Below are 15,230 nucleotides of genomic sequence, written 5' to 3' on the forward strand. Positions count from 1 at the left end.
AAGCCCTAAGGGGACGTTTTACTGTGGCCTTGCAGGCTAGTGGGAAAGCAGCAGGGTCCTCAGCCCAGCAGGGAGGGTCTCCAGCAATGGATTCTATCATCTCCCGAAAGTGACTCACGGCATGCATGCTGGTGGGAAGGCCAGACACCCCCGTGGATGCTGAGCAGCTGCAGAAGGAAAGGTTGTGAGAGCTCAGGGACAGAGAATGCAGAGGTGTCAGTGTATATACATTTTGCAGCTCATGCCTTAATTTGGTAATGGCACTTAAGGCAGTAAAAGGCAGCAGCTGCACCTAGAACTAGACAGTGAAATGCTGGTTTAAGAGTAGCTTGAATGTCTAAATAGGAATAAAATCAGTCTACTAGGAAACTTAATCATTTGATCTTTTGGGGAGGGTGCCTCTGCTCCTAGAAAGAGCAGCTTTCACAAGTCATGGTGAGGTTTCTTTCTTCAAATTGTACAAGGAACTTTAGTTTCTCTCTATGTATTAGAAGCTGGCAGTATTGGGAAAACAAAAAGAAACCCATATAAATTAACTACAAATCACTGTTAGTGACTGCTGTAACATTGATCTTAAAACTGAATTACTTTTCAAAGTTTTACTTCAAAAAATTACTTCGAAAAAATTTGTATTAAATGCAAATATAGTAAACCAGATTAATCAAAATCTACACTCAGTTTTTATTTACAATCATATTACTTTTATTTTTCCATATTCCAAGTTCTCTCCCAGTAACTGATGCTGCTGCAGTGTTTACATTCAATAAACCTATACACTGATAGTACATGCTGCTGCTTTCACATAAGCAAACTGGCCTGCACATGTTGTCTGCACATCATAAACTGTATACAGACATGGAAGATTCTCCACATGCATCCGGACTATTTCCTGAAACACTGCTGTGGCAGAGGTACAGATCAGCTGTTCTGCTCTCCCAGTACAGAAGGCCAGTTGATGTGTCTGATGTACTAAGAGGAAACTAAGTCTAAAAAGTTATAGTATTTTATTAATTACTTGAATGCAGTAAACTATAAATTTGCAGAGGAATGGGTGTGCTTAATACTTGGTGGAAGGAGTTGCTGGAACTCCTGACTCTGTTATCAACTTTACTTGAGAGGTACAACCTTTTTGTGGTAACTGACTCACTCAGACCTCCAAGTGATGCAGGAATAAAAGGAAGAAGGGCTTGCGTACTAAGTCTGTATTCTCTATTTTAAAAAAAATCTACATTTTTTTCATTATCCAAGTATATTTTCTCTTTCAAAGTAAACTGGTTTCTTCATGACGAGTTATTGTTCGTAACAGCTCAGTCCTATAACCAGGAGACAGTAATTCAAAAATCACTCTTTTCTACTGAAAGGTATAAAGAACTACAGCTTATCCTCCTCCTTATAAAGCCAAAGAAGTAATTAGAACCATCTGTTGTATTACGCATTTCTAAAAAAATCTTCTCCTGTGCAACTACTGTAAGACCTCAGGTGGATGCAGTGATTAACACTGCCACAAAAGTGAGTGATTTCTCCTCTTAACCCTGTCAACACTAGCATCTATAGACAAAATCATTGTTTAAAGCATCACAGAATGGTGCTGATACCAGTATTTTACAACTAATGCAACAGCCAGTAATTCACATGTAATCTTAACAGTTAAAAATTCAAGACTAGGGTACTACCTAAAGAAACCACTAACATGAAGTTTCCTTATCTGGTATGGAATAAGGGGAGGGAAAGTTTAGATAACATTGTAGAGATTGGGCAGGAACAAAAAGAGTTTATTTCTCCATCCAGTATTTCATACGCTTTACAAAAACCAGTAATATCACTGTGCCCATAAAAATGTTATCCATGGCAACATAAAGCAAATACTACTTTGTCATCTAATGGGGTCTTTTTAAAATCATAATACAAAGGTTTGTGCTGTAGCAGTCCTCCACTTTGCACTGTAACAATAAGGCTTACTGTACTTGGAATACAAAGCTGTTATATCTGCAGTTATGAACCACTGGCTTTAACAAACATCATTTTATAGTTGCTTTTTGCTTCTTTTTTGCTTTCTGGAACCTCAGCCTCATCATGTTTTTCAGCAGCTTGTAGCTCTTCTGCAGACTCCTCTTGTTCCGACTCAGAGCCACTTTCAGAGTCCTCTGAACTCTCTTCAGAGGAGTGTCCAATTGCTTCTTCTTGTTCTTCACTTTCCTGAAACTAGAAGTTCAGATTATGAGACAGATAAACCATTATTTCCTGGCAAGTCCACTGCAGCTTTTAAGATTTCACAGTGAGAATGTTTTGCTTAATGGCTCCTTTCATTTTAGTACTAAACCGGGCTCCATTGCTAAACACAAGTCCTTAACATACAAATTATTATACAGAAAGCAACTCCACTAAAGTGGTTAATCATATACCAACCATGACACTCATGGCCTCACCAGACACATTCTTATTTAATTACATCAGAAATCCTAAAAGCACCATTAAGTGAGTTTGAAAAATTTCAGGTGACATCAGTTTAGTAAATCTTTACTTTGGTATATGCAGTACATGACACCTGAACATTTGTCATGGAGTGAAACATAATGAAACGAACAGCTAACCATCAAGAATTCACATTTGCAACTGATCCCTGAAATTAAGTTTTGCACACTGTAGCATGAGGAATGCTGAAGTAATCCAATGATACCGCTATCAAGAACAATCCCCAAAATGGCATTTTGTTCATGGTCCTGAAGAGCAAAGCCTCCATGGCTGTTGTAATATTAAGAATTCCCAGCACTGCACAGCTGGTTTTACTCGCTCTGGAAAAATCAACTATATTTTTACGCAGTAATTGGTGTTAACAGGTAGCAAAAAAATAATTATTGCATCTTTCAATTGGCAGATGAAGACATGTTCCAAATAACCTGATTCTCTTGGGTTTTGTCACGCTTCCTGCTCACTGCTGTGGACTTCCTTGCAAATACAAGACCAGCTCACTGGAGGACTCTGTACAGCACGTTCCCCTTGTCTGACATCTCTATAGCCAGTTCCTTTTCAGGACCAAAGAGGTACGTGCCTCACCACAAGAAGAAGGTACAATTAATTGGCTCTCAGCAACAATGCAGATGGTTATCCTATCTTCTTATGTATTACCTGGCAAGACCCTGATTTAACATCTTTGTCACCTTCTGTCCTCATCAGTCTTGACTACTATGGAGAATTAAACATGTCATATCACTTTTCAGAACAATAAGAAACATCAATCATTTCTGGGCCACCACAACATACACAATTAGGGGTAAAGTGCCTGCAGTAAGTTTCTCTTTTAATCCAAACTGCAGCAGTTTGCCAGCAGTTGTAGTGATGGATTTTTAAAGCATGTATCATCTTGTCTTAGTGGACTGAAAGCCAAATCGTTATGGAAATAAACAACTTACTACCTCACTGAAACCAAGTCCACAATGGCGGCGGTTTCGTCCAGACATCGTACTGTCCATGCTTTGTTGGTACTGAGACTCCAATTCTTCATTCATTTTCTTGTCTTCTTCCCCTGCATTGTCCAGTGTACTTTGGTTATGGTTCGTTCAAATTAACAAAGACATCAAATTACACAAAGTCACATTTTCAAAGTTTATCAATATATTTGTGAAAAAAGTTTTAAATTTAGCCACCTTAAACTAAACTACTGGACTGAGTATTACTGCATACAAACCATCATATATATAAGCAATCACATCAGTGTGCAAGCCAAACTGCTTTGATACAAAGATGGGTTTGTAAGTTTCTAAGAGCTGACACATTCAGAGAGTTGTGCTATCCATTGCCTTATGTTCTACTAAACCAGGTAAATGTAACCAATATGGCTTCTCTGTACTTCCTGACAACGCTACAACATGTCACAGCAAGGAAAAAGTTTCTGACCTTCACTTCATGTGATTCTATGAATAATATATAGCAACAGAAGCTGGGACAATACTATCACTCTTGTATATAGAGATGTATCTCAAACTATTTTATGATCCTGAATTACCAGGACCGGTTACTACATCTCTGTATTTTTCCCATCTTTAGAAATTAGCAGAAAAACTGGTTCTCATGAGCTACTTCTACATGCCCTTTTTACTTACTTGAGTATGTAAATAAAGAATCATTTTTACTGGGGGAAAGTATAGTCTAAAATAGTTAAGAAACCTCTTTTCTTTTAAAAGGTAGGAATCTCTAATTCTCCCTCAACAGGCCTCTAATAGTCTAGTTTTCAATTTTTATCTCTGTAAAATTAAAAAAATTAAAACTTGTATTGCAAATTAATATTTCCTCATTTGGAAGTTAGAGCTGTATGTTATTATAAAAGGAAAATAACTGTATGTTGGAAAAGGAAGTGTTAAGAAGATAGCTATTCTGATTTTTTGTGAAAAAACACCATCTTAACTTTTTGCTAATGACAAAGCACTAGTGATTCCTTATGGCTCCCTAGGGCAAACATCATCTCCCTTCTAGGAAATTCAGGTATAAGGAAGTGATTCTCAGTCACTCTGCAGGCAAAGAGCAGAACCTGGAACAAATCCCCAGGCTTCTTTTGGTGTTTTGGCCCATAGATAATTTTTCATCAACTGAAAAATTACTAGTGGAGTGTATCAGGGAAAGGAGCTTTCTGGAACTCTAGCTATTCTACACAGCTTTATCAAAGGTTCTCTCACAACAGTCAAGCTCAGCCTGGTTTCAATGTATTCTGACTTACTACCTAAACAAGCATGATAAGAAGTTATCATGGTCATACATTACATGACATCAAATTACTGCTGACGGCCAAGATGACCTTGCAGATCTTTCCAGCTTCTACGTCACTGCTTTAAGGCAGAGAACTTTCTATTTAATAGGTAATCAGGTGGGAGGCAGAAATCAACCCTGTTCTTTTCCATGCTCAACAATTTAAGAGGTGTCGATATCCACTCCTGACAAGGAAGAAGTATAATACTGCTAGGTACAAATAGCAATAAAACTTTACTTTCTTATTTTGACAGCAAAGTAAGACTGAGGACCTACAGGCTGATTTCCAGGGCACTTGCACACAAGTTTAATTGATCATCAAATACTTTGCTGAACCTGCACTTCAGACGACAAGAAAGCACAGTTAGATAAACTGTTTGTCAGTAATCTAACAAGAGAAATTAGGAACTTCTACAAATCCATAGCCTGAACTGTCTTCAACTTCAGCCACAAAATCTGAAATCCCTCCCTGCAGTATCTATGAAGCTCAAAGTACTGAGATGCTCCTAAATAAGGGTTAGATTTCCAACTTTGTATCAGCTGTTGGATAAACTGACCTGTCCTGAAGTGAGAAGTTGATCTGTGGTCTCCGATAACAAGGCGGCCAGTATGTTCTTTCTAAAAGAAAAGGCAGTTTGTTTTGGAACTTTAGGGTGCACTGACAGCTCTGCCAACATTCTGGAAATCTTGAATGGAAAAGGTTTGCTGTCAAACCTTGACAACCAACTGTAGAACTGTGAGTTTCACTAGCTAACAACTGCTGCCTCTTGATGAACTTGTTTCACCTTCAAATTTTCTGAAAAAGAAACCCCAATGACTAAATACTTCTTACTCTTCCCACACCCCAAAGCTGGTACTTTTCTATTTCTAAAATTATTTCATTCTGTTTCTTGCTACTGATATGAAAACTACACTACACAATGCTGGACATGTGTGAGTTTAGGTTCTGACCTCTCTTTCTCTGGCACTATGCAATACTCCAGTCAGTGCAGCTTACAATGATCCCACTTTTAGACTGGTCACAATATCAAGTAAGATCTTTACAGTGCTCATTAATTAATTGGCTCAGTAGTTGTTCATTAGCAAATGTGTCCCTATAGGCAAGAACTGGCATTACATAGCAAGCAGTGTTAAGTATCCAAGCAGAGATTGTTAAGATTAGTGGTAGTTGGATGCTTTAATAGGGCATTATATTCCTGTCCACTAGGAAGTATAACTTTCACCTCTTTAATACAATAAAATATTTCTGCTTACAAAAATACTCTATTCAAGCAAAAAAAGCTACTACAAGTGAAATTATATTTCTTGTAGGTATGTAGAATTGCAATACTAAAATGACATTTTTTTAGACGGAAAAAGCACAATTCTATTTTACTAGTTTGCAGCATTTTTTGCAAAAAGCATAGCAGAAATACAGTTTTAGAGAATTTTATCTTTAAAATATTTCCTGGGTGATTTAATTAGGTTTGCTATTTTACTGCTTTAGTCTCTCTGCAACCTTTCCCCCCCCCCCCCCCCCCCCCCCCAAATAAAAGAGAATTTTACAGACCTAGTGTACAGGTGTTGATTTACAACAAGCACTCTCTCGGAAGTGTTATCAAATAATTTTATTAGCTGGTCTGAAAGGATAATGAGGTGGGAGGAAGCTGCAGGGCAGACGGTAGACCATTTAAGACCTATATTTCGCGTTACACCACTGCTGACATAAGACAGCTGCGGCTGTGAAACCCAAATCCTCCTTAAAGGAGAGTCCCAAAGCAGAATTGCCTTTGAGTGTTCTCTTTTTCTTCTGAGAGCACTGCGGCCTGCAGCAAGCCTCCTAGGGAGGTTTCGTTGCATCGCAAATATAAAACCCCACGGAGCCGCTGGGGGGTGTGTGGAACCTCCTCCCACTCGGGTTCCCGTGTGCTCGCGGGGGGCAGCAGAGCGTCCTCACCTTCCCAGCACCCATGAGCCGCAGGAACTTCTGCTTCCGCTCCTCGTTACCAAGGTCCGCCGCCTCCCAGCTGCTGGAGCCCTGCGGGAGCACACGCTGACTGCGCCCGCCCGCCCCCTCCGCCGCAGTGGGCCCGGCGGCCCCGGGCGGCCCCTCACCCCCCGCCTCCGGCTCCCCCGTCACGCCTCCAGCGCCGCCGTCCCCCTGACGGCCTTTAGCGCGGGGAAGGGGGCGGCGGGGAAGGCCGCGGCCTTCCCTGCGTCCCGCTGTGGGGTTCGGGCATCGTACCGGGGTCCGCCACGGTCTCCCTCCCGGCCTCCTCCTCCGCCCCCCTCCCGCCGCCCTTATTTACATCAGGGGAGGCTGCTCGCTTGCGGCCGTGGTGGCCCTGGGACTCCCTGGCCGAGCTCATCGCTGCGGCTGGGTGACCGGGCCCCTCTGCCGCCTTCCTGCCGGAGCCGCTCCCTCAGCCAGAGGCGGGTCACAGCCCCAGGTCGGCCGCAGGGCGCGCTGGGACCGGTAGTTCTCGCCAGGCCCGTGCCGTCACGGCGAAGGCAGGCGGGGACTACCCGTCCCACAGGCCTCCGCGGTGGCGGGGGCCGTCCCTGTCTCCGCTCTGCAGGGACGTGCTGGCTGGGCAGCTGCGCGCGGGCGGCTGAGGGAGGGAAGGAGAGGCGTTGCCTGCGCAGTTGTAGGCGGTCACCGAGTTTTCGCCTAGGTGTGGCGTCAGGCGCGGGGCAGGTGCCCCGCAGGCGTGAAATGCCGCTGGGGGAATGAGGGGAGTAAAAGGGGCTCCCGCCCCCGGGGCTGTGCTTCTGCCGTCCTGTGAGCGCGGCCGGGAGGCTGCTGGCTTGAAACCTGAGGTAATCCCTGGTGAGGGACGGCGAGCTCTGGCCGTTGTGGAGGCAGCGGCTGTCCTCGCCTGCGTGTGCTGCTGCCGGCGCCTCGGGTTGGGTTACAGTCACCTGAAGGCGGCGGTAGTGCACCCCCCCCGCGCTCGCGCCTCAGGTAATGGTCGTGTTCGCGAGGACACCGCGAGCTTCCCGCCGTTTTCCACACGTCAGGGCGCCTCTCCCAGTGTCCTTCATGTGACCGTCTGTGTCCCGTCAGCTCTAGCCTCACCCGGAATCTCACCACCACACCCGAGTAAAGGGCTCCCCTCCCGCCGACCAACACTGCCACCTCGCGTGGAGAGCGGCAGCTGATGACCTGTGCGGAATCCTGTGTCTGGAGCCCCAAATGTTTCCACTTAACCCTTTAGTTGCTGTGGTCTTTCACTAACACTGTCGTTTCTGGGGTCCCATCTCCACATGTATGCCGTATACACAGCAGAAATTCACTTACTGTCCCCAAGTTAGTATTTTCTCACATACCTCTGCTTCAGAATTAACTTAAATTTGAGCTGTTTGCAACTGAACGTTAATACTCTGGAGTTTTTGCCTCAGTTTGTTGGATTGGAAGATGTATGCAGTCACATCTTTAGGTCTTCTGACCTTCATGTGAGGAAAAGCCCCTTCTGTTTTCTTTCCTCAGTTACACAGTGACTTTTCCCCCATGACAAAGTTGTAGCTGTCCTAATGCAAGGAGGTGAAGGTGCACATGCTGAAACGTGCAAACAGTGTGTGCCAATTCATGTTGCAGCTTAAACCTGGCTAGTTTAAAGTTGGTTGCTTAAAGATTTTCCAAATTAACACAAGGTAAACTACTCGAGATGAAAACACGTATAAGCACATGTAAGTGTATGTAGTCTCACTGAAACCTCCTTAACAACTGATTTAAAACAAATTATTGCAATTTTCTTGTTTAGGCTAAGAGCTAAAGTTAGTGTCTTAATAAGATCTTTTTTGTGTAGTTGTCAATCAGTATGTTCATGTTGTCTGTGTGCATAAAGGCAGTCGCTTCAGCCATCGACTTCTCATCCCCAGCAGTACCCATAAATTATGTGTGCTTGTTCCCTCAATCTTCTGGTATGCTTTGCACATACAGTATAGGTAGTCAGAATATGCCCCGAATTTTCAGTTCTTCTCAATAGTTAGCTTGAAAGAGCTTTCTTTTAAGTAGCAACGATCTAAGGCGCATTTCTTTGCATCTAGTCGTTGGTTTTTTGTTTGTTTGTTTGTTTTTGTTTTTTTTTTTGGTTTTGGGGTTTTGTTGTTGTGTTGGGTTTTTTTGGGGTTTTTTTTTGTTTTTTTTTTTTGTTTTTGTTTTTTTTTTTTTTTTGGTTTGTTTGTGTTATATTATTATAACCACAAGGTTTTATTCTTATTTTTATTGTTTTTGTAACTACAACTATTAAACATTTTGGATTTGAGCCAGGAAGTTTATCCACCCACCTGTCTAGCTCTGCATTCCTTCAAGGAAATTTTTGAATTTTTTTTGATTTTGAGAGTTAGAGGGAAAGAAGGATGAGGTAGGCTGTTCCTGCTGCTGCCATTTGCAAAGACAAGAGGACCACACTCTGCAGAGAGTGATTAGGGGCAAACAGATCATTGAAAACATAGCAAATAGGTCCCATAACACATAGGTCTACACACAGTGTAAAGACGCCAACACACCTCATAAAGAAATGGTGTTCAGTTCCTTGCAAGTAACTTCTCTTTATGCTGAAGAAGAGCCCACTCTTGGGGTGGGTGATGGTGGTAGATGTGGTTGCTTTAACTCAGTTTTTGCCAACGTGATCTGGCTGCTGGTCAGAGCTGAGTTCATCTTTCAGGCAGTCTGGGGAAGACCCTGCAGTGGCTACCTTCAGTTTTCTGAATGTAGTTTTCCTATGCTCCCCCTATAGCAAATGGAAGGTTCCTGTAGGACTTCTAAAGTTAGGCTTCTGCTCTGTCTATATGAGAGGAATCTTTGTGCTTGACGAATGAACTGATCCTAGCTATATTTCCTCCTTACAGAGCTAAAAATGTGTCATTACAATGTTTTTTGTGCATATGGCAATTAAGCTCTTCAGTCACTTTGATACTTTTTTAAGAGGTTCCCTGAGTCTTGTTTTTCAGATGTCGCCCATTGTTCTTCTGTAGGGCTGAAATACAGTGAAAGAAGAGTTGATTAAGAAAATATTCTGGAAGATGGAGCACAGAAGTTCAGCCGATCTAATAATCTAGAGGTGTCCTGGGTAGGTAGATTCAGAGTTAAAGATATATGTAGACTATCATTATTTTTTTTTTTTGTTATTATTTGTACAAAACAGCACTAGGACAGTGATGTTTAAATTCACGTTCACATATATAGCACTGCTTGAGTGTGCAAAATCAAATAGAAAGGCACAGCTGTTACACCTGCTTTCTACAACTTCTGTAGTTATTGTTTGGCAATGATGAAGAGCAGATGGGAGCATTAATATGAGAGAATGGCATATTTAAAACTTCAAACCTCATTTTAATGTATTTAAACATATAGAATATTATATAATGACTGTAATAGTAGATTAATTTATATTTCGGTATTTAAAAAGTTATTTCTAACCGAAGGGGAGTAAAAATGCAAAACCTGTAAAAGTAATACAAATTAAAACCAATATTTTTTTTTTTTGAGTAGTGTCTAGGAGCATTTTTAGTCTGTTGACTTAATAGAAATTGTAGTAATCTAATACCAGTAAAATTGTACCCTTTTTTTTTTTTTAAGTTAAGCTTTTATTACAGTTTCTGTAGTGTTATGCCTAAAGACCTGTTCCTTGATAAAAACAAGTGTGAAATTTTAGCTTCATGGCTACACAAAGTTCCCTTATGGGACAAATTAAGAAGGTTTGCCTTTGGAAAAAAGAAAAAAAGTGCAAGCAAATGAGACAATTGAACTCTAAATCAGCTATTAGAATTGGGTCTATAGTTGTGGTTTACTGCTAAGCTCAAGTTGTTTTCAGGACAACTAAAATGTGCTAATGTTTATGTGGTTTGGTAATTTTGGTTTTGTTTACATTTTGAATAATGATATGCTGATGATATTTTAGTAAGAGTTTTTTTATTCCCCCCCCCCCCCCCCCCCCCCCCCCCAGTGTTCATTTGAGATAAAAATGCTCTGGTTTTGCAGAAAAGAGGTACCTTGATAAACGAATATATCCCTTGCATTAAATGACATCCATCTACTCATGGGTTAACTTAAAAATGGAGGGGTCCAACTGCTAACAAAAATGTGGATTCTCTCAGTAGCAGACTGGTTATGTAAAGGTTTCACTTATCTTTATTATAGATATCTTTATATTACAGATAATTCCGAGGATGTGTGACTCATGAGCTTTATATAATTCCAGTAACTCTAGTAAATTATAAGAAAGGAGTTCTGAAAATCTTGTCAAGCTAGGATTCAGTGTTATATTTGCTGTATTCTTTTGAACAACTGAGAAATATAATGATTCACAGGAGAACAAGACAGATTGGGTTTCTGAGAAGGAACCTTGTCTTCTCCAATCTGTGACACTGTTTTAGAACATAAAAAAAAATTATACATACGGATCCTGGGCAATATTTGTGTGAATTTTCCACATTTCTTTGACATAGTCCCTCTGAAGAGACTATCCTGAAATTAACATTCAATTCACAAGTGAGATTTTTTCAGGAAGCTGAAACTGGCTACAGTGCAGAAATAAGACCTCAACTATATTACTGTCTATCAGTATAGCTAAAGCACAATAGGGAGGAATGTTGAGGTTTGTTGGTAGAAATTAACAAAAATAGACAGCAAGGTGAGAGTGAGATGAGGTGAAATGACAAACAAGGTAACAGTTATTCACTGTCATGTACAACTATGTGTATACTTTTCTGTACATTAGACTTTTCTGTACATTAGACTTTTCTGTACATTAGACTTTTCTGTACATTTCTGTTTCTGTAGTGAGCTCCGGTCTGTGGATGGGAACCACCATTGGGGTTGAAGGGAGGTGAACACCAGCTCTATAACAAGAAATACCAGAAAAACTTGATGAAGATTTTCCCATTTTTTTTTATCCTCAGGAATCTGTATTATAAAAACTTTCAGGCAGACAACAGCTTAGGAAAGCTACGTATGGGAAAGCTGAGGCTTAACTAAATCTTGCAGAAGCAGTTTTGTGTTTGAAGAACCTGATGTAGAATCTTCTTTTTTTTTTTTTTTTGTTTTGTTTTGTTTTGTTTTGTTTTGTTTGTTTAGCTCTCTGTGTAGAGGTAGGGTAGATTAAAGTAGAACTAGTTCTGACAGCCAAAAGATTTTTTTCATTGTGCAATGTGACGAGTATGTCTTTGCTGCGCAGTGACCAACTGCTGCAGTAATAAACCTATCACGTGGTGACCAAGACATTGGACAGTTCTGGCTTGGAAGCCATGGATTCAGAGTTTACTCTTCCCCTCTTACAGTCCTGGCTTCGCCCAAGACTAAGTAGCCTGTGGCAAATTATCTCGCCTTTCTTTTTTATCCCTGAAATTAGGACGATATTTCTACATGCCAGTGTTAAGAATTAATTGAGTTGCACAGTGTGTGTTCAAAGCAATGTATAAGTGCTAAATACTTGCTATAGTGTAATTGGACTACTGTAATTTATAATATGCTAACTGACACTGGCATATAAAATAGGATCAACCTCTTCTCAAGTGCTGTAGAATTTTTAATTGTTACTAATGAACTTATGATACTCAAAGTAGCTATTGCTGTGAGACAGGGAATGCTGCCAGTATCTGCAGGAAAGCTTAACAAGGAAACTACCAAGTTTTTTTGGCTTGAAATAAAAAAAGTACGTATGTACACATGCACCTACTTTATGTGCATAGTTTAAATTCATTCTGTTTTAGGCAGAAATCTTTATTTCTTTAAAATAGAAACAGGATATTACCCTAGCATTTCAAAACTGTTTAATCTCTTCCAGCATATTTTAAGCTGACAATGCTTCCTGTTTTCTGACCAGATTAGTTTAGTAGTTGTCACTGCAATATATAGATGTTGCCCCAGAGAAGAGTGGAAAATATTCTGTATATCACTGCAGGTGGGGAAAGAAATTTTTTTTATTGAAATCCGACTTACACAACACACTTACTTGGTGTGTTTTAGTGGCTTGATGTCTGCCAGAAGTTCAGTTCCAAGTTCTTGCTAAGTTTTGTTTTAAGGGGTTGGGAAAAAGGAGAGACAAGCTAAGAGCAAAGAAAGAGATGTCAACAGAAGGATTGCTGAGAAGGGAGCATCAGTTGAGGAAAGGCAGTCATAGGTGTTAGCATTTAAAAAGCCCTTTCAAGGACTAACAAAATAAAGGATAGAGATGTCCTCACCCTGAAATGGCTTTTATATTTCTGAACCTGTTATAAAAGCTTTTCTTAGAACACTTTCCTTCTAAAACCAAAAGAGTTTCTATCATAAACAAGACAGGCAGCACATCAATACAAAGACTATCTTCACTTACTTTTATTTCTGGGCTAGCAGAACAGGCCATTATTCAGTACCACAGGAAAAAGAATTGTTGCCCCAGTTTAATGAATGAAGAAAACAAAGAATGGAGAAATGATGTCCTTGAACTAGCACTATGCAAGCGGCCAGTACCACTGCATATATTAGGCTTTGTCCTCAATACAAAAATTTTAAAAATCCCCATTTTTTAACATCATAAAAGGTATGTTAGGACACCTTTCTCTAGGTACAGCCCTAGTGGAGACAGGACCCAGGTAGTTTTTATACAAGTGTATCAGTCACAGCCAGCCAACCATATATCTCTTTCTTGGAGCTGATATGAAGAACCAGCTACAGCAAAATAAGGAAATATAGCGCTTTGCTTCCCCTAAGATTTTATATCATATCAGACTGACTAGGCCTCTTTATTTACCAACATACATGGTACAGTGCTAGAATATTGTACCTGAGTAAAAATCATTTTTATTGCAATGAAGATACAGATTTTTATATCTCACTTCTTTTCCTTCTTTTTCTTTTGTGCTTGCTAACACATAAAAGCACCAATAAAGACATTTCACAGAAAGTATCTGCCAAATGCAATTATTCTACTGTGAGTCTGAATGATGAGACAAAATCTTCAGTATTATCAAAATGAATTGTGTTTGTTTAGAGTGAAAACTCAGTAGTTACTTCCTTTGGTATATCTTCTGTTTCATTCATCTGAGGTAAAGCAGAATACTTTCAGGAAAAGGGGATCTAACATCTACTTCTCTTATGGAATTGAAGTTGTTGGGTAATTTGAAAATGGCATGGACAAACCTTAACATACTTCAGTCACTAACACTCTGAACAGAATTAATATTGTCCTTTTTTGAGTCATGCACTGCTGTGAAAACCAGTCTCTGAAGTCAGTTGAAAGATGTCTGTATACAGAATTTGCCTCTTCATATAATTATTCTTGTTCCTAACACCTTCAGATCTTTTACTTTATGGGCAAAGAGAAATTAGAAGGAAATGTAATTGGTATGGGAAAAACAGTGCTCTGTGTGTTCTCCTTCTTAATCCTGTGTGATTGTAGTAGTTACTCCTCCATAGGGACTTCAGTAACATTTGTGGAAATGGTAAGTGGAAAGGAGTAAAAAATGACACCAGGTGTCTTTATACTGCTGGTTTTCACTTGATTCAAATTGCTTTGAGAAAGATTTTAAAGGTTTGAAAAAACTGGCTGTGTTAAAACTTTGGTGTATCTGCATAGCTCCCAAGTCAGAGGCCTTTTTGAAAAAAAGTGTTTCTGCTTAACTTTCGTTGTCAGTGGAGAACATAGACTTTTCATGTGCATCCAATGTCCAAATAAACTTTGAAGACTGCTGAAGATTTTTCTTTTCTGAAAATATCTGCATCTCCATGATAGAGCTACATCACAATACTGTCTGCTGCCACTGCATCAGAAAGATATTTTTCCTCCTGCAAAAGCATTTTAATACATTTGTGTCCTGACAATATATGTTCCAAATATGTGATCATTCATTACCCTTCTTATTTACAGGAGCCTATAGGAAGATTAGTCAGGTCCAGCAGCCAGCTTACATGTGTTCTGGTGACTTGCGTTTCTTAAAACACAGGCAGCATGTCTCCTTGGCAGTGCTGATATTTGCTTATTTTAACTACTGGAAGACCTTTACGTACAAAAGGACATACAAATACATATTTGCTTTGTCCATGTAGTGGGCTTATGGATTATTAATTGTGTGTCCGTCTCAGCCTATTGGCTTTGACTGACTGTAATAAACACAAAAATAAAAGGGAAATTCATTACCCGCTTTTACCTTTTAACACCAACATTTTCTTTCTTACATAAGGTCTTTAAAATTAATGTAGTGATCTTTTCAAGCTGTACACTGTTTAATAAACTATAAACTATCTGGCAACTTTGCCGAGAACCTAGGATGCATTCTGCCTATACTGAAGTTACTTTACCATTTTGGTATTCTCATATAAGTGACCTTAAGTTGCAGGTGCAGTAGTGCAGCAATTTATGTACATTTTGACTTCAAGCATAGAAATTTGTAGCCCAAGCGTCAGAATATTTCTAATAGTCTGAAATAATAAATTTTAAATAAATTAACCTAGTGAGGAAAGATCATGTTCTCTTAATATTGTGATATTTATGGTAAGTCTGAGGCTGTCATGGAATTGTGGTATCCTG

At 40.0% G+C, this 15,230-nt stretch overlaps 1 protein-coding gene across 2 annotated transcripts; it reads right to left on the reverse strand.

The window, feature by feature from the left end:
• Positions 1 to 657: 657 nt before the first annotated feature.
• Positions 658 to 7,231, reverse strand: C4H11orf58 (chromosome 4 C11orf58 homolog). 2 transcript variants are annotated; one of them, XM_030481375.1, is made up of 5 exons: positions 7,029 to 7,231; positions 6,677 to 6,757; positions 5,298 to 5,358; positions 3,414 to 3,523; positions 658 to 2,202 (listed from the first exon to the last, which is right to left on the reverse strand). In XM_030481375.1, the coding sequence occupies exons 1-5, from the start codon at positions 7,086 to 7,088 to the stop codon at positions 1,993 to 1,995; spliced, it is 522 nt and encodes a 173-aa protein (XP_030337235.1). In that variant the 5' UTR covers positions 7,089 to 7,231; the 3' UTR covers positions 658 to 1,992. The 2 variants fall into 2 exon arrangements, with proteins under 2 accessions (XP_030337235.1, XP_030337234.1); XM_030481374.1 differs by having other exon boundaries at positions 3,411 to 3,523; positions 7,029 to 7,167.
• Positions 7,232 to 15,230: the final 7,999 nt, after the last annotated feature.

This window comes from Strigops habroptila, chromosome 4 (genome assembly GCF_004027225.2).
Source record: "Strigops habroptila isolate Jane chromosome 4, bStrHab1.2.pri, whole genome shotgun sequence".
NCBI classification, from domain to species: domain Eukaryota; kingdom Metazoa; phylum Chordata; class Aves; order Psittaciformes; family Psittacidae; genus Strigops; species Strigops habroptila.

Bases quoted from the DNA above. Each gene is read 5' to 3' on its own strand.
- C4H11orf58 (XM_030481374.1), bottom strand. From the start codon at position 7,088: ATGAGCTCGGCCAGGGAGTCCCAGGGCCACCACGGCCGCAAGCGAGCA. The intron at 6,758-7,028 runs GTAAATAAGGGC...GTGCTCCCGCAG, and splicing joins AGCGAGCAGCCTCCCCTGAT to GGCTCCAGCAGCTGGGAGGC. The intron at 3,524-5,297 runs GTCAGTTTATCC...TGGACAATGCAG, and splicing joins AACTTCTCACTTCAGGACAG to GGGAAGAAGACAAGAAAATG.